We start from the raw sequence: 27,848 nt of genomic DNA, 5'->3' as shown, positions 1-27,848 counted from the left end.
TGCCTCCCAAGTGCTGGGATTAAAGGCATGCTCCATAGGATATTTTAATGCTTCTCCATAATGGAATAAATGACAGGTATTGTTATGTTTTTAAAACCAAACCAAAAAGTAGCAGTGGAAGGAGGAAAGAACTGATGTATGCAGCAGACCCAGCTCCTACCCACTTAGTCGAGTCTTTGCATAGTGATACTCCAGAGCCAGACTTCATTCTAGAGACTGGGAAACCGAGTCAGACTGTGAGGTGGATAGAGTTAGGCGTAGCTTTATTTTGTGTTGGTGTGAGCTGACTGTGTCGGTCTCCAAGTATGTCCATCAGCTTCTTCCGCAAAGGATTCAGATTCCTCGTCTCACCTTCCTGTGCTCCTTAGTTTGAGTGGCTGATGGCAGCATCACTGATTAAAATCAAGGCTCTTGCTTCTTGCATTCCACTGCTCACAAAAAGGGAGTGAGGAGTGGCGGCTGTGGACCACCCTTGTTCAAAGCTCGGTTGGTTATCGGAAAATAAGGCTAACTTAAGGGTGCCAACTAAGACTTGTGGCTTTGTGAACTGTAGTTTGGACTTCCAGAGAACCTTGCTCGTTTTTCCTTTTACCCAATTCTGTATCCATTTTAAAGTATCTAGTGTTGATGAGGATATTCTATTATTTATAGCCTTACCCAAGATCCCGAAGGAAGATCATCTTCCTTTGAAATTTCTGTATGGATGGCAAAAAAGTACCTGCCCACTGCACTGTCCCCCTGATGACTTTACTTCATCCCATCTGTGTGTGCAACACTCCTAGGATGTTGTGACGTGGGGTGCAGACACCCGAAAGCCTGGCTGGAGGTGCAGTGTGGCCCTGCCGACATTAGCATGAGGAGCTTGGCTAATTGACTTGCAAAATATAGGTTAGGGAGTTTTACAGAATATCAAATCATCTTACACTTTCCTGATTAAAGACAAAATATTATATTAAGTAGATCATTACATGGGTAAAAGGTTAAAATTGTGTGCACTTAGCCCCCCCTACCCCCCCTCCTGCCTATGGCAAGTAACAGATTGAAGGCAAGCAGATTCACTGTTCAGAGTGCTGGATGCCTGAGCAGCCAGTTTAGGTTCATAGGCGGGCTGCTTGAGTTGACTTTGCATCTCCCAAGTCTTTTTCCGTTCAGACAGAAAGTTATCTTAAAATACTAATTTACTCTGATTCCGTATCTGTTACCAAGGAAAGGGCAAAGCAGTGGACATACAGGCTGCCTGTGACAGCATTCACGACGCCACTCACGAAGAGGATGTAGTTAGTGTTAGTTACCTTTCTTGGTGCCTACCTGACAGAAACAGGTTAAGTGAAGAGAGGTTTGTGTTGGTTCATGGCTCCAGAGGATGCAACCCATCGCAGTGATGATGGTATGGGGCTGGCTGGCTCCTGTACTCAGGAATCTGAGAGACCTGGGTCGGAATGCTCAGGGTCTACCATCATAGACTCAAGTCAGTGCTTCTCCCCCTTCCTAATGCTGCGACCCTTTAAGACAGTTCCTCATGGCCACAAAAGTGTTTTCGTTGCTACTTCATAACTGTAATTTTGCACTGCTGTGAATTGTAATGTGAATATCTGTGTTTTCTGATGGTCTTAGGCGACCCCCCCCCAAAGGATTATGCTCCACAGGTTGAGAACCAATGCCCTAAGTCCTATAACTTTCCAAAACAGTGCTACCTGCTTGTAACTAAGTGTTCATACCAAGCCTGTAGAGGCTTTCAGATGCAAACTGTAACTCATTCCAAGTCCAAGGTCCGGTTCTCCGTCTTGTCTCTGTGTCAATCAATTGCAGCTGTCAGTTGTGATCAGAGCCGTCCTGAAGAACAGCTCCTGCCTGCATCAACCCTGATTCTGAGATGGTATTTCCATGTCCTCATTGCCCTACTTAAAAGCCCAAGGACCTCACTCGTGCCCACTGCTGGGCTCCTGGTGCTTGGGAAGGGGAAAGGTCAGGGTTTGTCTAGGCCAGCTGCACCCATTTTCTTTCAGTGGCTGGAATTGGTCAGTCTTTAGAAGTTGTCTTCTGTGCGTGTCCATGCTTGCCCGAATCCAGCTTTTTGAGTTTCTCCCTTCAGCACATAACTGGACAGGTGTGCATGAAGTGAATTCTAGAACAGAGCCGCTGCTCTCCCTCTCTGGGTGAGAAGGCGGCTCAACCTTTGCTTCTTGGAGGTGAGGCAGAGTGGGCCAGTAGAGCTGGGATTGGTGTCGTGGTTGGATGTGTGTGGGAGAGAACAAGTCACCAAGTTGCTCTCTGGAAGTGAGCCGTGGTCCACCCACAGAACAGGGAAGGATCCCGAGGCCCCCGTAGCAGCCCCTCTGAGCACCTTGCCCTGGCAGTCATTCAGCCAACTCCATCTTCCCATGCAGAGGGACTTGTCATGGCTCCACTCCCTGTCTGCTGTATGCAGAGAACAGCGCCAGTTCTCAGGGTCTTGGGTACACGCCGGAGTCAGTCCCTGGATACACTGAAAATCTCTCCTGTCAGTCTTTCTTTTTCCTTCTGATGGAGAAGGGAGCCAGAGCAGCAGAGGGTTGGAGAAGGAAAGCTGGGGAGAGAAACACTAAAATGAGCAATCTCATTCTGCGTGTTCATGTTGAAAATGGAGTCAGATGTGGTCCTCTGTGTTTCTGTAAGAAGAAAGAGCCATCCTTTTGGTGAAGGGGCATGTGTGGAGAACTTGTAATTGTTGTGTGATTTTAGGAAAACACTAACCTTCTCTGGCTTGAGCTCATCTTATCGTCCACAAGGGACGTTGCTAGTATGTATAGACACTGCATGACAGTCCCCAGAGAAAAGCAACTCAGGACAGCTTCCTAAGAATCTAGTATCAGGCAGCTTTATAGCGTTGGAGGGAGGTTTCTCTTTACAAGAATTGATCAGGCTTCGCTACTTTTTGTGTTATTTTCTGAGTCTAGGTTTGCTTTTCTCTCACAGGCAGGATCTAAAAGACGAGGGGTCTACCCTGATTCATGCAGTTGTAGGGTTTCTCTGAGCTTAAAGGTACACAGGGCTTCCCTGGGATTGGTGTCTAAAGTGGACAGCGGAACCGACGGCGGCAAGGATGTTCACGGAGGCCTGGCTCTCGGATAAGGCTGGTGGCATCCTGAGTGCTCTTGCCACACTGCCTCGCTGTGGCAAGTACAGATGCTGAGCCATGCCAATCCAGGATGTGCATGATGCCTGTGGCACCCTGCCATATCCCAGCCCACGGCATGTCGTAGGGTAGCTCCTGCGAGGCCCAAGTCCCATACGAGGGAAAAGGGGCAGTTTGGGGAACTGAGATTACTGGGAACTGTGTTTCTTGACCTTTTAGTTCTTCCCACAGTGCTACCTTGTTGCTGGCAACACTCGTATGCAAATCGATTCTGCTCAGGTTGAAGTACCCAGTTTACTTTTGGTCACACCCTAAGTAAGACTCAGGAAGACCTTGATTAAATTCAGAGTATACAAACTCACACTCGCAGGGCTGCAGGCAGTGCCCTCCTGCATGTCTACATCCCACCTGAGCTCTTCCAAGGGGAGGATCCCTCTGACCTCAGCCCCACGTGTGGTTTTGCTCGAGCTGTTAAGCTTTCTTCCGTTCCTTCCTCTTTTCTCTGCCTCTCCAAAGTCCCCTTTCCCTTAAGAGAAAAATATGTGAGCCATGGTAGAAGTATAGACTTGACCTCAGCCTCACCAGGTGCAGCTGCTGACCACTTGCGCAGGCGGGCACACGCACACACACACACACACACACACACACACACACACACACGGAGAGAGAGAAAGGAGCTGGGATGGTGGCCAGTTTCTGTTCCACAGTCACTGCTGTTTCGATGAAAAGCAGATGGGCTGCCTATAAGTCTGCGTTCCCTTTCTCAGAAGTGTGTCCATTTCCCATAGTGAGGACCACCATGGGGGGAGGGGCAAGGTGAGAGGGAAGGGCAGGAAAAGAGGATAGGGAAGAGAAGAAGGCAGAGAGTTCTGAAATTGGAGCTATAGGCAGCTGAATACGGGGAAACAGACTGTGCGACCTTCCTGCAACTTGCTGTGAATCGGCTCTGGCGATGGAATTCTCTGACACTGTCAGAGTCTGGACATCCCTGCCAGCTCCTGGAAGGGCAGCCCAACAACTGTCAGAGGCAGAGCATCAAAAGCATGAGCTGTCGATAGTGACCTGCATTCACAGAAAATCTGAGGGCTTCCTAATTAACGGAGGAGCTCTAAATGAGAGTAACGCGCTCCACAAGCCCCCTCACATGCAGTAAGTGTCAGGACGCAGATAATCATTACATCTAACAAGCGTCTGGTTTCAGCCGAAGTGGTGGGACCCACTTGCCTACCATGAGGCTCAGCTTCAAGAGGGGAAAAGCAACCAAGGGAAAGGAGGAAGGAAAGAAAGAATATGAAGCAAGGAAAACATGCACAGGCAAAAGGGATGAGCAGAAATCTATATTGTGCACTCGGGAGTGGATGTTACACGCACAAATGTACGCACGCACGCACGCACGCACGCACGCATGCACTACCTGCATTCTTCCTTTGTTGCTAGCTGAAGCATTCGAGTGCTTCTATCTTCTGTTTTAGATTTTCCTTACTGTAATCTATAATCTGCTAATACACCAGCTCATTCACTGTGATGTTTCCTGGAGATGAGTATCCTGAGGTATTCCGACCATTACAGCACTCCATGGGGCCTAAACTGTCCAACTCCGTGTGTCGACCTGAGTACTGCAATCAAAATGAGTGATGCAGACAATGATTAGTTTGGGTCCCACCTTAGGTGGAGAAATGGATTGAAGCTGAGGGAACCCCGTCGCTGTGGTGGAAACTTGCCTGAGATTATTGGAGTCTTGCTGGAACCTAGACAGGACTCCTGGCCTTGGCCGGGGCTCTGTTTAGAGCAGGGGGTCGGAGTCTTGGTTTAAGGCACTGATATCAGTAATTTTCAAAGGCCTGAGTGAAGCTGACTATTTGGGCATCTTTTTCTGGGTTTCCTCCTGTTGAGACCATTTCTGTACCCTGCGATAGATAATGGAGGCCAAGGGCTGACTCTGGGTGTCACTGGTACTGTTCAGGAGGAACAGAAGTAAAGAGCAGGCACCCTTCTGCTACACCACTTCTTCCCACTCTCCCCACTCCATCCTCACGGTTATTCATGGGAAATAATATAAATCACATCTCACAAAGCAACCACAGGCTGAAGTGCAGGTTTTCTTGCAGTTCCGTTATCAGTGAATCAGACTTGAAGCATTTATCAGCAGAAGTTAGATGTAAGCATCATTCTTGCAAGGTTTGAAAGAAGATTGTTTTGGTGAGGACTCTGCCAATCAACTATCTTCCAGCTTGACTCTGCTATCAATTAATGCTGCAATTATTTGTCTAGTTGGATATTTAAAATGTCATCAGAAAGAGATGATTACATATTCCAGAAAGCAAGGCACTGTATAATCAGATGAACTGATTCCAGTTAAATGTAGTGTGGGACCAACCTGTCCTTCAAAGCAGAATTCTTGAGCTACCACAGAAGCAGCCGCCTTCTGCCCTGTTTGCAGGAAGCTGAGCTCAACCTTGGGACACAGCATGTTGGGGTCGGGTGGTACTCAATTATGGGGAACTTTCCAGATCTCAAAATGGAATTGTTCCTTCAGAGACACGAGAAGTACGATTTGGTTATCTTGTTCAATTCATCTGCAAACCTAAAATAAACAGTGCCTCTATTCTTCTTGCTTCCTGTGGATTTAAATGCCAAATCCTGATTTGTGGCAAACTCGTCACATGCCCCTTCCCCACTCTGTGCCTGGTGCCCAGGAACCAAGCAGTGGTGTGGAACTTACAACTGTTTGGAAGCCAAGAAAAAGCTCTCTTTCTCACTTTTCTCCAGTTCCGGATATTCTCGGCAGCGCTCCATCTCTCAGCCTCCTCCCCACACACCTCCTCCACCGCATACCCTCCTTCTGGCCGCTCCATGAACAGGAAGCTGAAAAACAGCTCCAATTTTTTTTTTTTAATGGAGGAAGAGAAAGCGCAAACCTGAACAAACAACCCAGCAAACTCCAACCAAACTGAACTCCCCAGGAAGAGCGGCTTTAAAATGTACCGTGCATAGAACCCCTCCACTGCCTCGTCTCTCCCAGCGTGCTGCACGTCAGATCCGAAGGCGAGGGCCGTGTTTCAGTGGGGGATCAGCAGCCTACCTCCGTCCCTTATGCATGGAGGCTAGCACCCGCTGGGCTTGCTGGCGGTGTCCGAATGTCATCCATTGAGGGTTGGACGAGCACCGACCCTAAGACTTTCTGTAGCTCACTTTCCAAATGGCACGCGATGGCTTTGGAAGACACCTAAGACACCTTCCCAAGACATCGTGGTGGTCCAGAAGCCCCCTTGCCATAGGAGAATATGTCTGTTAGAGAAATCATTTCATCTGGGGGACAAAAAGAAGCCTTTGGAAACACTTGGAACAAATGGGTGATGTACTGGAGACTATGGATGAGAAAATTCGTAGTTGGGTGGAACTCCAGAAAGAGTCAAAAATCACAAGGCATCAAAATGGCAAAGTTCCACCTCACCTCTGCTTCAGACGCTTTTACAGAGACTGGCTGCTGATAGTGCGTATCCTTGTCCCCTCCTCTCTGTCACCAGCTATGCTCAGAGAAACCCCCTGCATCAGCTTGTGGCCAGGGTGGCCTCAGGTCTAGCTCAGAGTGACCCAGGTCCCAGTCCCACTGTCTTTCTGGTGTGGCCTTTCTTTAGCCTTGACAGCATGTTCCCATGCTCGAGCTGGGTGGGGTGTGGTATGTGGAAGGTGCGGTGGAGAAAGAGTGGACAGCCCTGTTGAGCTCCGGAGATGCAGGTAAGAGACCCTAGGAAGGTGTTTTACTGTGTTTGGGCCCCTTGACCCATTTTGTAATTGTATGAAACTTGCTTCTCCATTCACACTTTTGAGCCTGTCCCAAGCAGAGGTGTGTCGCTGGACGTGACACAAGGCAAGGGCACCCTCCCACGGGGGAGGGTCTTCTCCTTGAGTCTGGCCCACAGACATGGCTTCCTGCGTGGCTCTTCCCCGTCGTTTGACTGGGAAGTCCCAACCATCCTGGGCATGCTGAGGCCTCTTGCTTTCTTCCCTGGTTTGTGGTCTGGGGCAATCTGGGTAACAAGATGTGGGCGGCTGCAGGTGCTCTACCTGTGCCCGGGCACAGCCAGCTGAGTGCGCCTTCCATGCCAGCCGGCTCGCTCAATTTCAAGCCCTTTTTAAAGCGGAGTAAAACTTTGTGTTTCCGGTAGTAGCATTTGGACAGATGGGCTATCATGACTGGAGTGCAGTTGAAGGTGAGGGTAGAGAGGAGAGTTGGAGGACTGCGTCTACAAATTTGAAAGAAGGAGAGACAAGTATCCCAGACGAGCAACTGGAAAGAATTTTGACAAAGTTGACTAAGGAACTTTGACAACCGTTGCTGCTCTTCTAAGTGCATAATTACACAGCATTTACAACGTGAATTATTAACCTGATTGTCCCTAACAACCATTGAGTAAATATACAATTACAGATCACCCAAATAGTACAGCCTGCCGATGGGCCAGCAGGCACCTTTGAGGGGCTGTGGTCACCTCCTGGTTCAAGGCTGACCTGGAGGCTCCTTGGCTAGTGAATAATTTACTAGGGAGACCTGGGCACCTTGGGGAAGGGAAGGGTTCCCTGTGGCCGCTGACAGCTCTAGGTTGGATCCTTCAGATCATTTACAGTAGCTCCCCAATAGGAGGAAGAGATCTCTCTGTGCTGGACCGCTGGGCACTTTTGAAGGCTCTGCTTTGCCCAGGCAAAGGGGTCTGGCCTTCAGCACTGGTCTTAGAAGGGTGGGCACACGGACTGAGAGTCGGCCTCAGAGCGAAGGCAGCTGCTTTGTGGCCCTGCATTGTCTATCCTGTGGGCCTGCACCTTCAGCCTCTCGGCCTTTGTGACATTCCTCCTCTGGGTGCAGAGAAGGCCATCACCTCACCGGGGCCTCTTCCCGGGGAAGTCCACAGTTTGCTCCACACTGGAGGAGCCATTAAAGTCAGCCAAGAGCCGCAGGCCATAAATGCAAAATGTGATTTAACAAAAGCAGCTTTTGAGTGGGGAAGCGGAGTGGAGTTGTCCCAACCTGTCAACTTCAGATTTCTTTCCTCCTCTCCATAAATCAAAAAGCGGTTGGTGGAAGGGAGGGAAAGAAGCGTTTCATTTTCAGATTTTGTAAGAAAATAAAATCAAATCAAAAGAGCCTGTCCCACGCTGGTACCTTACATGCCAGGTTTCAGCCTGAGGCAAATTTTTGTGGCCATGTAATAAGCCTTTTTAAAATGGTGACAGACCCTTGACTCTTTGGCTTGAATTACATTGATAAAAGACATTTTATTGCGTTAGAGCTGGGCCTGCAGTACAGGACGTTTTTTTGCCTGGTCGGTTTCTTTGAAACAGCGTCAGCCTGCTGTCCACACACACTCCACCTGACAGGGCTTGAGGACCATGGCGGCGGAGATCTGTGGGCCCGTGACAGAAGGGGCTTTCTACTTGGCAGTTGAAGGTTGAGGCATTGAGAAAGAAGGATTTCAGCCTGAGGGGCTTGTTAAGGGAGAGCAGAGTCTTTGACATTCAGAGTCAAGCTGAGGGATCCTGACACTGGGGGCCTGAGGTCACCCTCAAGGTTGGGACAGTGTGGAACCAGAGGGTTTCTGGAGAACCTCCTAGACCCAGGCCCTAAGAAGCCTCAGATATTTAAAATGAAAATAACCCCCTGGGGTCCCAACCGGGGTGGGGGGTGGGACCTCTCAGTGCCTACGACAAACAGCCCCTTTCCCTGGGAGGTCAGGTTTTCACACTCTGAGGACCCATGTAGATGTTTCTAGGGAGTGGAAAAGGGAACTGATGAGTGTCCAGTCTCGGTGTGAGGTGTTGGAGCTCTTGGGGATTGTAGGACACCCCTCTTACTGCATCAGCAACCAGTAAACCTCAGAAGAGCTGGCAGCACCCCGCCTCTGGGGTGACTGGCTTGTACTGGTGTGCACCTCCGTTTTGCTCAGGGAACTCTTTTTGGATTGGTTGGTTGTAGAAATGAGGGATTTGAAGTTGGATAAAAGTGCAGGAAAATAACCAAGGAAGCAGACCTATTCTGTCAGAGAAGTTAGGGTAGTCCTGTGCCTTGGCTGAGCCAAAGTGCTGAGGGACCGAGAAGACAAGAGTGGCTGCTGAAAGGACACGTTGTCACGGGGGAGGCCTCGCCTCGCAGCAGAACCTCCTAGAGTGAGCCTCACCTCAGGCAAGAGGGCGGCCTAGTTCTGATCCTGAAGAAATGTCAGAACCTGACCTGCTAGACCATTTTCTTTTCTTTGCCTTTGGAGCTTTGACTCCTTAAATTAGCTCTGGTAATTTCTGAGCAGTCCTCTGCTAACCACGGACATAATAGGTTTTACTTCTGGAGAATGGCCAGTTCTGGTTCTTGGAATTTCTTGGCCAAGAATGTCACAGAATATTCACCTCAGAGTGGGCCTTCTCCCACTTTCCCTGAAGTGCGCATACCACAGAATAGTCCCCGAAAGCCAAGCAATTGTCTGCAATGTCTGTGACAGTGCAGTGCAGTTTGCTATGGCCTGCCTTGAGGATCCTGAGGTGAAGAGTGAGGAGCCATTGTCCCCCAGAGGGTGAGCATGGCTCTGAGGGCCAGCCTTGACTGCACTACTCACAGAAGGTCACTTCTGAGAGGGGAATAGAGGGTATAAAGCTCACAGGGGCCAGGACACACACTTTCCTGAAAAGGCCAGCTTTGAAGACTTGGTATTCTGATCCTGTCTCTAATGCCTGCCTGATCATTGAGCGGTGCGGGGAGGGAGGGGTTCCCCGAGGTTCCCCATTCTTTAGACCCCCTCCTTTAAAGGATTGTTCAGATGAGGCCTGGAGGATAGACTGGAAGACTCCCCAGCTCACTGGGTTGTCGTGGTGCCTGGTCCCCTCACACTTGTGCTCCATGTCTCTCCCCTGTCACCCTTGGAAGAGCAAGGGTCCTCTTGCAAATTTGTTCTTTTAGCTTATCCTGGCATTGTCCCAAGGCTGATTAAATGGTGATTCAGAGGTATAAATGACGTTTGTTGTGAGTTGACACAGATAAAAAGGCTATGGGTGGCCTCTTCAGAGTAATTGGGGAGTTGTGTCTCTGCTGGCTTTGATAGAGAAACCTTCTCTGCCCTGGCAGGCGTTATCAGCATTAAACGTTTGCTAAACAAATGGCCGTTCTCCTGGATCCATTTCACAGCCTGCACACTTCCTTCTCACCTCAGATGAAATGGCTGTTTCTCTTTCTCCCTTCATGTGTTAACCGGGGTGCGTAGTCAAAGGTTTGCAGGTGGCTGCCATGACAGTTTCCTACTCTTTCATTCATTTTTGGGGGTAGGGTATCTAGAATATATTTGTATGAGGCTAGACCAATTGACTGCAGGAACCATGCTCAGGACTGCTGCTTAGATCCTTTGCCCCCTCTATTCACGGGACCACTGACCAAGATTTCGAGACTTTGCCCAGCTTTCAGAAGGTCCAACACACAAACCAACATTTCATGAATGGAAACTGACAAAGCATGGGGTAATTTTTCACGTTCTAGAAAGATTGTTAACTTTTCAAAAAGGTTTCACAGCAGGGTTCCTTTAATAGTAAGCTCCCCCATTGGATTTAAAGTGTCTGTTTATAGATCATTAACTACTTGATGGAGAGGATGTGAGTGGGGGTGCACACTTAAAAGGTAGAATGTTAGAAGCCCTGCCAGGTTTTGGTGAACTCAGGAGAGTGAGGGGCTTCTGAAGTTGTATCAGTTAGCCAGTGTGACTGAGGAAACTTCTCAAGTCGTATCAGTTAGCCAGTGTGATTTGGTTTACAGAACTTCCTTTCACACCGATTTTCCAGAAACACTTGACGATGATGGAGGGCCAGAAGGCCAGGGCACCTGGGCCGTGCCACCCCTGGTGAAGGTAGCTGGGGAGAGACCCAAGTTTTGAGGCCTGTGCATGCTTGACTGAGCGGTGGCGCAGGCTTCTCCTCCTTGCTCTGCCACTGGCCTTCTGGCATGGGCTGCAGGGACCTTTTCCCTTGACATTTAGCCTGGGTGTGTGGGAAGTTTCTTCCTGGTTTTCCGACCTTCCCTCTCATTGGCTCAGGACACACCTGGGGTTCGTCTCTGACATGCAGAGGGTGAACTTTGAAAGTCTGTGCCCCGGGAGGTTGAAATCCAGGATCACTTTCTCTGCCTAAAAAAATTAGCTTGCTATCTAAGCCCACACTGTCCTGTGGGTCCCCCCTGCCAGCCGCCAGCTTGGTGACAAGGAGTCTTGGACAGGCGTGGGAAGCAGGAGAGAGTTGCCACTCAGTTGATCCAGCCTTCTCTTTTTAAAGTTGAGAAGACTTGGTGCCAGAAAGAGGATGGGATTTATTCACAGTGAGAAATGGATGGGATTTATTCACAGTGAGAAATGGATGGGCGTTCCAGAGTTAGGACTGAAGCACCAAGGTCCCTGGCTTTGTTCCAGCAAGAGAAGAATCTGGGGACAGACTGTGGTGACAAGACTTGGTGCATTGACTAAAGGAGTCTTCTCTCTCTCTCTCTCTCTCTCTCTCTCTCTCTCTCTCTCTCTCTCTCTCTCTCTTTGTATTTTTGAGATAGGACTGCATAGCTCAGACTGGCCTGGAACTCATTATATAGCCCAGGCTAGCCTCAAATTCCTGATCCTCCTGCATCAGCTTCCTGGGTGGTAAGATTACAGGGGTTGGCTGTCCCACCCACCTTGCAGCATTCCTTTAGTACCTTAAAAGTAATTCTCAAGTTCCCCCCAAACAACCTGGAAAATGCATCCAACAGAGGCACACACACAATCTCAAACAGAGGCTCAGAGTCAGACAAAGGTCCCTCCTTTGGCTCCTCCTCCATGGCTTTGAAGAGAAGAAAGGGGAATTTGGAGGGAAAGCCGTGTTGAGGATGGAAGAGACAACTGGTACAGGGAAATCTCAACAACTCTCCACAGCTGTTTGCTGAAAATGTTTCAACAAGTACAAGGCCATCTTAAACTGGCAATGCATTGAAATAGATGACTGAAGTCAGGGAGGCAATGTTTCAAAGAAGAACGTGGCTATCAACACTCACTCGCTTGCAGACCACCCACTGCTTGAGGGGAACTTGAGGTAAGACGAGTTGGAGGTGAGGCAGAACAGGGCAGGTGAGCTTTCTGAGGTTTGAAAGTAGTCCACATGGCTCTGTCCCTTATTTAAGAAAACGTGGCATTTCAAAGGAAGGAGCTGAAGACTTGACATTTGGATGACCTCATCCTCTGCTGTCACCTGGATGAACGGCTGTGCGGTATTTTAGTCTGAGTGTGAAGCCTGGTGAGCCCTCTACTCCGAGAGCCATGAAGCTTGCTTCTGCACAACACCAACACCCCGTTCTTGCTTTTGTCTAGAAAGCCTTTCTCTGGACTTCCCAAGTCTGTCTCATTAGTCAGCCTCTTGCTCAAGGCCTCTGTTCTCCCTTCCAAAGTGAAGGACACTTGGGGGTCTCCATCCAGTGGCTTCTGTGTTCATAGGTTCTTCCAATCTTTTAAAAATTGCCTCTATCCTGAACATGGACAGATTTTTCTTGTCGTTATTTCCCAAACAGTAATGTCTTTCCTTAAGCATCTGCAGTGTTTTAGAGATGATTTAAGAACATGGAAGGGTGTGCACAGTATATGTAAATATTATGCTATTGTATATGAAGGATTTGAGCAGCTGCAGATTTGGGGACCCAACGTCTATGGATACTGACATCCCACCAAGATCTCTTTTCCTATGGTTTCCATAGCAGTCCTGTGCCTTTCTCATGACAGTTTTGTGTCCAGTGGGAGTGTGTCTTCAGCCTGTGTCTTCTGTGCTGGATGTAGGCTCTGCAGGATAGTCTGAATACTTGGTATTTCCCACAGAAGCCAGACCATAGCTTGGGGCATTATAGGCATTTGGTAAATATTTGTTGAATGAATGCATGTAAGAATGAATGAAGGGAACGTATCCTGGAGCCCACAGTTCTGCATAGTGAGGTACATGGTTAAATAAACAACAAAAAAATTGTTGTAAGACAATTTGTCTTTTTATTCAGCTGCCCTCACAGTCCCCTCAAAAAGCCCCACTATTCTAGGCAAAAGCTTAAAGTGTAATAAAAATTTTATCTAATTCATGATCAAGTGAAAATACTTTGGGCCCAGAGCCAAAGAATATTATTGGAGCAAACTTTTTTCAACACCCTAAATTTAACCAGCTGGAATTCTTTTTTTAAGTACCATCCTATTCAACCTTTTGAAATGAAAGATTTGCCTTTTAGTGGGAAATCTGCATTTCAACACAGAGACGACACACAATGTTTCTCTGCTTAGTTATTCTTCAGAAAAGCAAGTTCTTTTTTTTATTTTTTGAATTATATGCTTTGCTTATGTTAAAGACACAGATTGCAGAAAATTTTGTTTAGGCCTGACAGATTGGTGGCTTGCATTTTTATAGATAAGGGGGCATAAAAGATGTCATCTCTTCCTTCTTCCTCATTGAGAGGAGGCCTAGCGTGAGAACTCTTGGAAGGTGATTTTAGCAACCTGTTTGGATAATCATAGGTCTGAGAGAGTAGAATTGGCCAAGAAATAAAAAACAGAGTATTTAAATGAGTGATGCAATTAAGTCACTAGTGTGGTATCAAATAATATAAAAACCAACGAAGTTTTAAAGAAGAAAATTCTAGAGTGTGGTGTTTAGGATTCTTACTTGCTTCTCCTTTTGCAGAATATATTTCCGAGAGAACCACGGGGCACATCATGGACTGGGTGTGGTGGTACAAGTGCTTAATCCTAGCACTCAGGAGGCAGAGGCAGGCCAATTTCTATGAGTTCAAGGGTAGCTTTGTCTACATAGCAAGTTCCAGGCCAGCTAGGGAGACTCTGTCTCAAAAACAAAAATTACAAACAAACAAACAGAACAGAATAGAGGTCATCTTGATTTAGTAAAGCCTTAGCCAGTTGGGGAAAGAAATGAAGGAGAAAAGGCTTGCTCCAGAATAAAAGGCAGCACACCTGACAATATCAGAAGGTTAATTAGGAATTCTGCGTCCAGTGATGGAACTGGCATGTATTCAGTCCAGATCAGCACAACTCAGCACACAGGCTTGATTAGTGTTTGTTCTAGAATGCACTGGCAAATCAGGCTTTCAGAGAGGGGTTGATACCCAGTGTCAAACTGAAGGTCAAGTGTAGGACGAATGTTTCTCTGGTCCTGTCAGGCCCCCGCAGTCCCATGGCCCACTTATAAAATAATCACGCAGAAGCTTAATGTTATTTATAACTGCTCGGCCGTTAGCTCAGGCTTATTACTAACCAGCTCTTGCACTTAAATTAACCCATAATTCTTACATATCTTTAGTCACGTGGTTTGGTACCTTTTCTCAGTTCTGCCTTGTCATCTTGCTTCCTCTGTGTCTGACTGGTGACTCCTGACTCAGCCCTTCCCCTTCCCAGAATTCTCTTCCTCTGCTTGCCCCACCTATACTTCCTGCCTGACTACTAGCCAATCAGTGTTTTATTTATCAACTAGTCAGAGCAACACATATTTGCAGCGTACAGAATGACATCCCACAGCAGTCAAGAGCTAGAAGTAGTGGGCCACAGAGGATATTTAAGGACTGTATTTGCTTTTTAGTTAAAGGAGCTTCTAGACCAGACCACCTTGCAGGAGAAGGGAAGACCTGAGGGCTGTAGAGCTGAAGGCCTGCTACGGCTTATAGTGGTTTGTCATCTGTTCTGGTATGGAAGACGCAAGGAGAGAGAGAGCAGTGCTTTCCAAGGTTCTCCTTGGGGACAGTCAGCTAGATGTGCGTGGTTAAGAGGAAAACACACAAATACATTTTAGAGAACAGTGCACATCTCTGTATTCTGTGGAGAGGGCTGGGAGTCTTGTTTAGCATTATTTGAAGAAGGGCTTGTTGGGAGTCGTCATATCTAGGATCTCATACGTATAGACCAGGCAAGTGCTCGACCACTGACCACATCCTCAGCCTGATGAAGTGTGTTGGCCATGATGCTCAGGGCTTACTGTTTCTGTGCGTTATTGCTCGGTGATGAGCGGACAGCCATGTGGCTGACTGTGTTTCGGACCTTCTGATTGGCTGCAGAAGCAAACAGTGTACTTGTGTTGAGAGATCTTTGAGATGTTGCTGAGGAAACCCAGAACTTGATTTAATGATCTTGAGTTTGAGCGGATCTCACTGAGGAGCGCCTTGTCAAAAGTTAGTATCCAGTGAATACAGAAATGCGAAGTGACCAATGTGCAACATTAAATCAGAATCATTCCCAACTTGCTGCTTTTTAGTGAGACCTGAAAATGAAGTCATTGTTTTTTTTTTTTTTTTTTTTTATTCAGTCACAAGGAAACTTCTCAGCCTTACAATATATCAACCGTCTCTGAGGCCCCCACATGGAACAGGTCTAAGGGGAACTTCCTGAAGGGAAAGTTTGAAAAGCCTACGCAAGGAGCAGGAGGCATTTGGAAACTTTCAGAAAAAGGCAATATACCACGCTACGGAGTACATGCAGCAGGCCACCCCTGCCCAGTACCCCCCTGCACAGTACCCCCCCTGCACAGTATCCCCCTGCACAGTACCCCACTGCACAGTACCCCACTGCTCAGGCCATCCCTGCACAGGCCACCCCGCACAGGCCACCCCTGCACAGCCCACCCCTCACAGGCCACCCCACTGCAGTTGTAGGGGAGCAGTGAGAACTCTGTCTGCCTGACTTAGTGTGGTTGGAATGTTATCTCATGTGGGTTTCCTACTTGATGACCAGCCTGGACCAACTAGGTCAGTGATGGATAGATGAAGGGTGGATTAGAACCTTAAACTCATATGGAAGGACCTTTAGGAATTTCCCTGATTTTGAGTTTCTTTATCCTAAAAGAGGAGGGTCATGGAAGGGATGACAGTCTCATGGTCCATGAGGTCCTGCTAAGTAAGGATCATCAAAGCTTCCAGTTTGAATTGTGTTAGACTTGACTAGTTACCTGAAGGGCCTACTTAATGTAGACATCCCTCCACCTCATGCAACTTCTGGTTTGGTTACTGAGGTTGGCCCCACGAATCTGCGTTTCCAACAAGCTCCACATAAAGCTGGTGCTGGGCGCTGGGTCTGACTTAGAGCCATCCACTAAGAGTGCCCACAAAGAAGTGAAGCAGACATCACTTCCCGGCCAGCTAAGGAGCCCGCTTTTCCCTGGGGAGAGAAGATGAGGCTGGAAAGAAGGGTCCTTGGCCAGCGCAGCTCTTCCCTCTCCGCAGAGGAAGGCAGGAACGGCTCCTCCGGTTGATGCTCAGAAGCATTAATTGTGATACTTTACTTTGCCTAAGCTGTGATGAAATAATTGAAGGCATCATAGCAAGAAGTTAAACCCTAGGGAGGCTATTAACAATTTAGCATTTCCAGTTCATGTGGGAATGTCGATTCTCCTTGCTAAGGAGAACATTAAAGGGTGGTTTTAGTGGAAGAAGCGGCAGGAATCAGTTGAGTTCATAATCAGCCCTGCTTGACCCTCTTTCTGGAGAGGACATTCAAGCTGCCCCCTCCCCGTCTCTGTCACCATGACAGCGTGCTGTTTTCTAAAATAAACTACTGGCTAGGGGCAACCCTGTTTCTCCTCAGCTGGCTTGTCTGCGGAGGAAGTAGAGGATGTGATAGTGGGCTAAGGTCCACACACTCTTGCTGCAGCGTGGGTACTGTGTCCCAGTTCGGGACACCAGGTCAGTGCCCTCGGGTCTTCGGGAAGCCTCGCCACATGGCTAGGCTGGCCCGCTCCAGTCCAGGTTGGTAGTCTGCCCAGTGAGTTAGTAGAGTGAGAACTTGCTTTTCTTTTTGAAAACTAGGGGCGTTTGTGCGTGCGTGCGTGCGTGCGTGCATGTGATGTTTTTTTTTGGTAGGGGGGTGGTGCACACATGCCATGGCACATATATGGAGATCTGAGGACAACTTATAGGACTCAGTTCTTGGACTGAACAAACTCGGATTGCAGGTTTTGTAGCAAGTGCATTGACTCACTGAGCCATCTCGCTGGCCCGAGAGAACCTCCTTTATTGATACTTCCTAGCCAGTGAAGACCACAGCAGAGGCAGCAGAGTGGGGGAAGACATATTCCAGGCAAGAACACAGACCCCGGTCTAACTCAGATTTTTACTTTGTTACTAACTACCCATATAGCCACAGGCAAGTCCCTTACTTTCAGGGCCCCAGTATCCCCATCTTTGAAAGGAAGATACAGATATGGTGAGCACTGAGGTTTCATACAACTCAAAAAACAAAACTCCAAACAAACTATGATGCTGGATACTCAGACACGTTGGTCACAGAGACCTCACCTTGCCCTGTGGTCCCTGCTGTTGTGAGCTTAACTTGTTTCCTGCTAGCGGGTTGGCAGACATGGAGCCATGCGTGTGAATGGTTCAGCTCTCCGTTCCTTGCTGGAGTACACAGGGCCTCTTTCCAAAGTGGCAGGGAACTTGAAGTTAGACTCTCCCTGTGCAGGGGTTGAAGGACCCTGGTGCTTTTGTGTTGGGAGTCACAGAAATACCTCGGTTGTGTGGTTTTCTGAGGAAAGAATTTCACGCTCTGCAACAGAAAAGCCTGCTGAGGCAGGAGCAGGTACGAGAGTGTCTTCTCAGCTTTCTCCTTGAAAACTTCAAGAGCTGAGCCGAGCGTTGATTTTACCCTCGCTCCCGGTTCAGCACCAACACAAGGTGCACGCACTGCCCCTCGTGCCCAGTGCCCCTGCTGCAGGCTCCTGTCTGGGGTGTGTTCTGGATTTGCTCAGAGAGGAGACGGTGTCATCAGGGATGATCTAAGGCAGTGGTCCTCAACCTTCCTAATGGGCAACTCTTTAACGTGGTTCTCAGGTTGTGGTGACCCCCAACCATAAAGTTATTTCTGTTGCTACTTCACAACCGTAATTTCACTACTGTTGTGAACTGTAATGTGACTATCTGATATGAGACACCTCTGTGAAGGACCGTTTGGCCCCCAAAGGGTATCGACCAACAGGTTGAGAACCACTGGTCTAAAGCTTGGTATGCTTCCGTGACAGCCCGGTAAGAGCAGATTTCTCGCCACCAACGCCCGGCTTGTCTTTTGGTTTTTTTAAGACAGGGTTTCCCTGTGTAGCTTTGCGCCTTTCCTGGAACTCACTCTGTAGACCAGACTGTCCTCAAACTCACAGAGATCCGCCTGGCTCTGCCTCCCGAGTGCTGGGATTAAAGGCGTGCGCCACCACAGCCCGGCTTTAAAACATTTTATTGTATTTTAATTTACTTCGTGTAGACCTGCCTAGGGTGGGGTGGTGTATGTGCCGGTGCGGAGGTCAGAGGACAGCTGTGGAAGTCAGTTCTCCTCTCCTTCCAGGGAGACTCCAGGCACTGAACTCCACTGTCCGGCTTAGGAGCTAGTACCTTTACCTCTGCGCCATCTTACCCTTCTGACCCTTTTTTGGTTTTTCAAGACAGGGTTTCTCTGTGTAGTTTTGGAGCCTGTCCTGGAACTCACTCTGTAGCCCAGGCTGGGCTTGAACTCACAGAGAGTGCTCTGCCTCTCGAGTGCTGGATTAAAGGTGTGTGCCACCACCACCCAGCTCCTGCACGCTATTGTTACCCATTAGGTTTCTCATAAAAGGGAACCTGGTCCTAACTGTCCTGACCCACACTTGGCAGTGTGTCTATAAAGTGATGGAAGGGATCTCTTAATTTTTTTTCACTTGTCACACACTGCTTTTCACCTAAGTTTTCATGTGACCTTCAGTATGTACAAGTATAAAATACATACACAGATCAAACATTTACTTAAAATAAATTATAAGGAAATTTATTTTTAAGCAATTATTTGGTATGCATATAATCTTAACACTTATTAAAGACTAAGGAAAATTTGCATACTAATGAGATGGATGAGTGTATTTATTTTTACATAAATAATTAAATCTTGGCTTAATATTGATACTGCAGGATGGAGAACATCTTCCGTGTTTTTCAGAGTTCGTTGATATTTTGGTTTTATAATCACTAATGTTGAGAACTCACTTCTCTTAAATTTGTCATTCAAAGTGGTGGAATGTCTAGGGCTAGTTCAGAAACTGTTGGAAATTTCTATCCCAATTCCAAGCCAAATTAGTTTGATTTTTTTCCTCTCTCTAAAATTCAAAAGTTAGCAATTGAAACAGTATTTAAAATAAAACATTCTATCTACCACAATCCAATCCAAAGATGGACTAGTTTGCTGGCATGCTTAGGAAAGGCAGTAGGGGAGGATTGGGTCTTGGTTCGCTGTAACTAAACCATTATGTTTCTCTGAGAGCAGCCAATTCTGCTTGTGCAGTAAAAATACTGCAGCTCCCAATGTCCAGTGATCTAGAGCCTGCGCCAGGTGTCCAGGCAGGCAGTGTTCTTCGGGTTGCTTGGTCTGAATGGCATGCACAGTGTGATGTGCACATGTTACGTTTTGGAACCAAGACTGTAACGACATGCAGCATGTGGGCAAGTCTGGCTAGGAACCCTTTTGATTTTTGAAATTAATTTTTGGTCATTGTATGTTCAGAAACCTTTCACTTGCAAAATTTTTAGTGACCTCTGCATTTAGTTAGGTGACCCACAGTGTATGGAAACTGTGCCCTGGAATACACTGGCAGTACTTTTAAGTACTGTTACTATCAAGCATGCTGTGTTTACTCATTATCAAACTGTTTTTCTGAACTCCAACCCTGGAACATGTGAACTTCCTCTGTCTCTCACTCCAAGGTCATCATCTCTAAGGGTAGTTAGCTGGAGTGTATTTGGAAAAGCTGGGCATTGAGGACCAAATCCACAGCGTCCCCAGGTTGTACAAACCAAGCTTCCTTTCCTACAAACATCCCAGTGCTAAAAGTGCTTGTGTGGCTCCTCGGTTTCCAGGCGGCCGTGAGAAGTCGCTTAGCCATCGATGGGGCCCTGAGAAGTCGCTTAGCCAGCGTGCAGTGGAATGGGGTCCTGAGAAGTCGCTTAGCCATCGATGGGGCCCTGAGAAGTCGCTTAGCCAGCGTGCAGTGTGGAATGGGACCTTAACCCTGGTGCTGCGCTTGGGAACTGTTGGGATTTTTTGTTGTTGTTCGCTTGTTTGCCTTGTCAATTAGTAGCATTATCCTTCACCCTGAAGGGGTATGGGGGAGTTGGCCAAAGTTGTTTAGATGCTGAAAGTCTAATCTTCATTCCCCCATTGTTTGTGCTGTGAGAAGACATGCCTTCCTGGGTTACCCATTGACAGGATTCCAGAGTGTGGCCCACCCAGGACTGAAATACCTACAGTTTGAGGAAGCTGAGCAGTGATATTCCCTGAAAGAAATTAGCCTACTCTTTGCATGGCTTTGTCTGTAGTCCATGTATTGGTGTAAACCAGTCTTGCAGATAACCCCCATTTTGTGGCCCACCCATGTTATTGCCAATTTTCTCCTTGTTATGTCTGCATCTCTTGTAATAATCAAATAACAACAACAAATAAGCAAAGGAACCCAAGAACTAGCCCCTGCTCCAGACTTCAAACCAACCCCTTCCTTGTTGTCCAAGGAAGACCAAAATTAAAAACAAAACAAAAGCTGTGGGGGTCGGCCCTCTGCTGTTGTTTGTTTCGGGCCTGGGCCTGGTGACTATCTGCAAGGCTGTTGTAATGATGTTAATCTATGTTAATGGAAGTGAAATGTGATATCCTGTGGTTTACGATGCACATTGTTTATGGCTGTAGTGCTTGATTCTGGGTTTCTTTCACAGATAAACTTCTGCACTGGAGGGGCCTGTCCTCCCCTCGATCTGCACACGGAGCTCTAATCCCCACGCCTGGGATGAGTGCAGAGTATGCCCCGCAGGGTATTTGTAAGTTGAACATTCTCTCTTCTACAAATGTCCATGTGTGGAGATGGGAGTTCTGGGAAATTGTCCTTACTTTTTAAGTGCTGGCGAGAGTTTCTTCCAACATAGACAGGCACCCCGTGTGTGCTGTTCGTTACGCACTCAGCACCGGTTCGCCCACAGCTCGCAGGCCCCAGAGTGAGTTTCTCTCCCCTTTGCTTTCTTTTCCCACGGGAGACCTGGAGCTGACAGCAGCTTGCCTTTCCTGGCTCTGTAGCCGGTACACCCCTGTGTCCACAGTCCATCTTACTGCTGGACATTCACTTCTATGGCCTTGTAGATGCTTTAACTCATTTGGCATACATCGTTAGCAAGGCCAATACCACAGGCAGTTTACAGTTACTCTGGAGATACTGTCATGCATGTTATTTATGCATTCACACGTATATCTGAACATGGTGTATTTATAGATAGATACACATGGTTATTATATATGTATATATATTCATGCAGATACACAACACATATAATTTCTGTTTTTCTCCTTATTTTAGAGAAAAATGCCCAGAAATGTAGGTAAAGTGTAGAAGGCCGCTGCTGCCTTCCCACACTCACGCCTGCGCCGCTGACTTCTGTAGTGGGCGCCTCTTTATGAAAGTCAGATTTAGTCATTTATAAAAATGTTTTCTGAAACATGTTTTAGAAAGCAGCTCAGTTTTCTTCTCTGTGTAGAAGTATGTGGTATGAATCACGTATGGCCAAAATATTTGAAAGAAGAATTGATTCCACCCCAAACACACACAAAAAAACAGGTTCAAGAAAAAAAGAAGTATGGCGTCTAATGTTTATTTTCAAGCAAACAAATAAATAACTTGGAACTTGGCTGTGGGAAGAAAAAAGGACAGGAGAAAGCATAACAAAGTATAAGATGCAAAAGCCAAGGCTATGGACGAGACTTCTTTTCATGAGAGGGTCACTAGCCTTACCCATCTTGTGGATGGTGCCGCAGGGCAGGACATGGCCCCTGAGGGCAGATTCAAAGCCAGTTCTTTATCTGTATTCACTCCTAGGTGATCCCAGGTAACAGAGAACTATTGTAGGATTTCACGAGCCCTTGGGTCCTGAGGGCTGGGTGATACAGGGTAAAAGCACCTCTCTTCCCCCCCACCCCAGCTGGGCCCGAGCCTGGGTTAGGCCACATACTGCAGAGTTTAGGGGTTGGCATCACGAATTCCAGTCCCTGCATGCCAGCTGGGTGGAGAGCACTCTTTCTTTTGCTGGGGTGCCTGGGGCCTGCACTTAGCTGTGGGAACAGAGCTACCCTGGAAAGGGAGGCTAAATCCGGCAGTGGAGGGTGGAGTTGAGAGGCCAAAGGCTGCTGGCCAAGGGCAGTTTGGGCCCCTATCCTGAGCTTGGTGTTCTTGAGGCCTGGGAGGTAGAGCTGACATGGAAGTCCCTCCTACCCTCTCCGCTGCTCACAATGCACACTCACCAATAGGAGTAGTCAGAAGATGGTATGTGCCAGTGGGTTCCAGACAGCCCTGTGACAGAGCTAGTACCCATCCTCTTCAGCTGCACGGGCCAACTGTCCTGGCTTTCAGAGCCCTGTGGCCTCCTTGGCTGTGAAATCATTAGCAGTGGCTTAAAATTTCCCCCACCTGCCTCTGTTGCCAAAGCCTGGGTTGAAGCTGCCATGGACCTTCCTTTCCAAGCTGTGCCGGGAATGTAATGTGATTAGTTTTACTTACACACACACACACACACACAACAACAAAAACAAACACACAACACACACACTGGAATGAAACTGCACACTACTTACACTGGCCGTGTATACTTCTGCTACTTTAGACTCAACCATTCTTTAAAGGTCCTGTTTTTAATGCTCGTTTTACATGTAGGAATCCCAAGGTCCAGGGAAATTTCATGTTGGATGCCAAGTCACAGGCTAGGAAATGGCATTCGAGGGTCCTATCACAGACCTCCTTGCTCTTTCAAATTGTGAGGCCGCAGTCAAATGACTTTTCACATTTGTGACACATTTAGAAATGAAGACCATTCTTATAAAATAAAATACAAGTCAGTAAGTAGCTGGGCGAACAGCTGGCTTTAACCCTTTCAGTGCCTTGAGTTCTTGTGCTGGTAAAGGTCAGGGCTCAGTTTATTGCTTTAAATCAAAACAATCCTGGTAAATGCCCAGTGAGGCTCTCAGAGTGAGAAGTTGATTTTCATCATAGTAAATGAAGAATATTATTATATTTTACACGTCAATAAATCAATGTAGCCCTAATTTTGCTATGCAGGAAATCAATTCTGGTCTTTCTAAACCATCAAAGATGTTATGAACAAAGTAATTTCACAAATTACGGCGAGTAACACATTTATTGATGACTGCAGTTTAGGAATTTAGACTCTGTGAGCACTGTAATATAATGTGGTGCACCAGCATGAGCCGAGTGAAATACAGATTATATGGTGAAATTGTAATGCATCGTTTGCTATTAGTGGACTGGTAATAATTACCAGTTTCAGAGCGCCTCTTTCCATGTAATCTTTAGTCTCAATCGTAACAGCCCTTCTCATTGACATTATGATTATACTAGCTGCCCCTCATGATCTAGAATATCTAGTTGATGGGAATGCAAAATGCAATAGTGAAAACTGTATGTTGTGCACTCATTATAAGATCAAAACCGTTTCCTCAGACCTGATGTCTGAGAGGGAAGACAGCACCCGAGTGTTAACGTTCTGTAACACAATCACATAGCTCGCTCTGAAAACAAATTGTTTTAGGAAGCAAAAGAAAACGGACCTTCCTTAAGCCCCCCGGGGAGCGCGTGGATGATGAGACTCTTGGTGTGGCTTAGTATACACAGGATTTGGCTTTTATCAGGGGCCCTATCATAGCGCATTGAAACCATCGTTGCTAATTATGGGTCCATCCCCAGGCTTTAAGAGATTATAAGGGTCAAATATGATGTTAAGGCATTTGGAGTGACGAAAGTGTTAAGGATTTGCTTCAGCTGACAAAGCTCCTTAGTTACCCAATTCTGATTGTCAGGCTGAATATCTGATAATGACCCTGAGTCCCAGAGAGGCGAAGGAGAAGCCATGGAGGGTCACAGTGGTTGGAATCAGACCCCCCCCCCCTATTTAGGACCCAAGTCATTGTTCAACAACAAAAATTATGAAAATACTCTCAGTGAAGCTTTTATTTCCCTTTGAAGAAAAGAGGCAAACAAAAATAGGCAGATAATGTGATTCTAATGTCAGCATTTTCTTTCAAAATCTCTCTGCCTTTCTTCCTCCTTTTACATTAGACAAATGTTTGAAACCTAATTTTGGTATCTTACCATCTAATCTTGTTAAAGAGATTTCCCCAGGAGTGGGCTATATTGAGTGAGATTATAAATGCATTGTAAAGTAAATTACAAGGGCAGGGCAGGAGTCCATTATTTAGACAAGTGTCTGAGCGAGGCTGCTTGTTTTGGAATATGAGTGTTTGGGGCTCCTCAGAAGACCTTGGCAGCTTTTCTCTCTGACTTGCTAAATGGAGGAATCATATAATTGATGAATTCCTCATGCCCACTTCTTAGCTCCCTGGTGAATTTTGTCCCATTGACAAATGCTAGCCATGGGTTTAAGGGCCTCTTCTCATTTAGGGAGAAAGTGTGTTTCTCGGTCATATTTTAACCACAGTCCTTTTTATTTTTATTTTTTTAATCCCTGGGCCATCAGCTGTTCTCACCCTTGTCCTGAGACCTCTGTCTTTCCTGCCCTTTGAAAGGCTGCAATCGTCTGTTGATGCTGTTAGTTACTCCATAGTCTCCATATATGTGTACACATATATAAACATATATGGGAATATATATTTAAGTTTAGCTATAAGAAAAAAATGAACGATTTTTGTGAAGTCAAGCTGGCCCCTCTTTGCCACAGTGGCATTTACCACTCTTGGGCTCTTTTCAGGAAGAGAGAAATAATGTGACTTAAGCAGGGCCCCTCTCCAGACAGCTTGGCTACTGGCCAAAGAGCTGACTAGCTGAACTGTGTCTTTCTGTTTCTTTCTCAACTGGAGCCGAGTCTCAGCCGAGGGCGCAGGATGTTGTATAATTTGGTTCACGTTGTTAGCCTCTCAAAATAATGAGGAGGAGGCTAGGGTAGCCTTGCTCAGCCTGGCGCCTGCCACGGTGCTGGCTGCCTTCAGCGCCCCCACACCAGCGTGCTGGGTCTGCCGAGGCTGGCACCAGCCGCTCCTGACTGCTCCTTGCACTGGGGCAAACTCCTAAGGATTCGGGACAGCTTTCCAGTTCAATCAGAATTAAATTTTTCTTTTGAGATTTTAATCGCAGCATCCCCTTGACATTAGACATGGGAGTCCTTATAGGATGTTGTGGAATTTAGACGCAGGCTGGGATAAGACAATGTTGCTCCTCTCTCTTCTTCCAAAGCCTTTTCTGGAGTCCCTTGTCATTTTAACAATACCAACAGTGGACATGTTTCCTGCTAAGTGGTGTAGGACCAGAGAGCCATATTGATTTGACCTTCCCTTTTTGATATCTCTATGCAGTGATTGCCTGTGAGAAAGTTGAGTTCACCTGCAGCCCACAGGAAAATGGACTGGGACCACAGGAGTTAGAGAGCAAAAGTTGCCCTGTGAAGTCTCCTGGCTCTGGCCTTGTCCTTGTCCCAGTACTCCATTTAACCAATGAGACATTGACACAGAGATGAAATGACCTGCCCACACCACAGCAAATGGGGGGGGGTTGAGAAGACATTTGCTGGGGCCCCTACGATGTAGCTCTCCTTTATCAGAGCCTAAATCAGGGACTCTATGCAGTGGGGCTTGAATATGGAATTCTTAGAACGGAGTTAAATGTTGAGAGGACCGATTTGACAAAGATTTGCTGGGCACCAGACATGGAAGGCTTGTGTAGCAGTGGATAGGTCAAGGCTGAGGCTTCAGGGGTGGGGCCAGGAGAGGCTGGATGTTGGAACAGGAATAAGCAATTGCTGATGCCTGCCTCGGTGATTAAACATTGATGTTGGTGTTGTATTATTTTGCAGGTAAAGATGAGCCCAGCAGCTACACATGTACAACTTGCAAACAGCCATTCACCAGTGCATGGTTTCTCTTGCAACACGCACAGAACACTCATGGATTAAGGATCTACTTAGAAAGCGAACATGGAAGTCCCCTGACCCCGCGGGTTGGTATCCCTTCGGGACTAGGTGCAGAATGTCCTTCCCAGCCACCTCTCCATGGGATTCATATTGCAGACAATAACCCCTTTAACCTGCTAAGAATACCAGGATCAGTATCGAGAGAGGCTTCCGGCCTGACAGAAGGGCGCTTTCCACCCACTCCCCCCCTGTTTAGCCCACCACCGAGACATCACTTGGACCCCCACCGCATAGAGCGCCTGGGGGCGGAAGAGATGGCCCTGGCCACCCATCACCCGAGTGCCTTTGACAGGGTGCTGCGGTTGAATCCAATGGCTATGGAGCCTCCCGCCATGGATTTCTCTAGGAGACTTAGAGAGCTGGCAGGGAACACGTCTAGCCCACCGCTGTCCCCAGGCCGGCCCAGCCCTATGCAAAGGTTACTGCAACCATTCCAGCCAGGTAGCAAGCCACCCTTCCTGGCGACGCCCCCCCTCCCTCCTCTGCAATCTGCCCCTCCTCCCTCCCAGCCCCCGGTCAAGTCCAAGTCATGTGAGTTCTGCGGCAAGACGTTCAAATTTCAGAGCAACCTGGTAGTGCACCGGCGCAGCCACACTGGTGAGAAGCCCTACAAGTGCAACCTGTGCGACCACGCGTGCACACAGGCCAGCAAGCTCAAGCGCCACATGAAGACACACATGCACAAGTCGTCCCCCATGACAGTCAAGTCCGACGACGGCCTTTCCACCGCCAGCTCCCCGGAACCTGGCACCAGCGACCTGGTGGGCAGCGCCAGCAGTGCGCTCAAGTCAGTGGTGGCCAAGTTCAAGAGCGAGAACGACCCCAACCTGATCCCAGAGAACGGGGATGAGGAGGAAGAGGAGGACGAGGAGGAAGAGGAAGAAGAGGAGGAAGAGGAGGAGGAGGAGCTGACGGAGAGCGAGAGGGTGGACTACGGCTTTGGGCTGAGCCTGGAGGCTGCGCGCCACCATGAGAACAGCTCTCGGGGCGCAGTGGTGGGCGTGGGCGACGAGGGTCGCGCCCTGCCCGACGTCATGCAGGGCATGGTGCTCAGCTCCATGCAGCACTTCAGCGAGGCCTTCCACCAGGTCCTGGGAGAGAAGCATAAGCGTGGCCACCTGGCCGAGGCCGAGGGCCACAGGGACACTTGCGATGAAGACTCGGTGGCCGGCGAGTCTGACCGCATAGACGATGGCACTGTTAACGGCCGCGGCTGCTCCCCCGGCGAATCGGCTTCGGGGGGTCTGTCCAAAAAGCTGCTGCTGGGTAGCCCCAGCTCGCTGAGCCCCTTCTCCAAGCGCATCAAGCTGGAGAAGGAGTTTGACCTGCCCCCAGCCGCGATGCCCAACACTGAGAACGTGTACTCCCAGTGGCTCGCTGGCTATGCGGCCTCCAGGCAGCTCAAAGATCCCTTCCTTAGCTTCGGAGACTCCAGACAATGGCCTTTTGCCTCCTCGTCAGAGCACTCCTCGGAGAACGGGAGCTTGCGCTTCTCCACACCGCCCGGGGAGCTGGACGGAGGGATCTCGGGGCGCAGCGGCACGGGAAGTGGAGGGAGCACGCCCCATATTAGTGGTCCGGGCCCGGGCAGGCCCAGCTCAAAAGAGGGCAGACGCAGCGACACTTGTGAGTACTGTGGGAAAGTCTTCAAGAACTGTAGCAATCTCACTGTCCACAGGAGAAGCCACACGGGCGAAAGGCCTTATAAATGCGAGCTGTGCAACTATGCCTGTGCCC

The 27,848-nt window shown here is 48.0% G+C and overlaps 1 protein-coding gene across 11 annotated transcripts in view; it reads left to right on the top strand.

Annotated features, from left to right (window-relative positions):
• Bcl11a (BAF chromatin remodeling complex subunit BCL11A) overlaps positions 1-27,848 on the top strand; it is a 96,146-nt gene that overhangs the window by 59,928 nt on the left and 8,370 nt on the right. For 8 of the 11 annotated variants that reach the window (XM_028876384.2, XM_028876386.2, XM_028876385.2 and 5 more), the window contains 2 exons: positions 20,850-20,951; positions 25,995-27,737. In XM_028876384.2, the coding sequence (XP_028732217.1) occupies positions 20,850-20,951; positions 25,995-27,737 (1,845 nt within the window). Of the gene's footprint in view, positions 1-20,849; positions 20,952-25,994 lie in introns of all 11 variants that reach the window. The other 3 variants (XM_028876390.2, XM_028876391.2, XM_028876383.2) reach the window with 2 other exon arrangements.

Source organism: Peromyscus leucopus, chromosome 10, assembly GCF_004664715.2.
Source record: "Peromyscus leucopus breed LL Stock chromosome 10, UCI_PerLeu_2.1, whole genome shotgun sequence".
NCBI classification, from domain to species: Eukaryota; Metazoa; Chordata; class Mammalia; order Rodentia; family Cricetidae; genus Peromyscus; species Peromyscus leucopus.
This window is presented reverse-complemented; position numbering and strand designations above follow the sequence as displayed.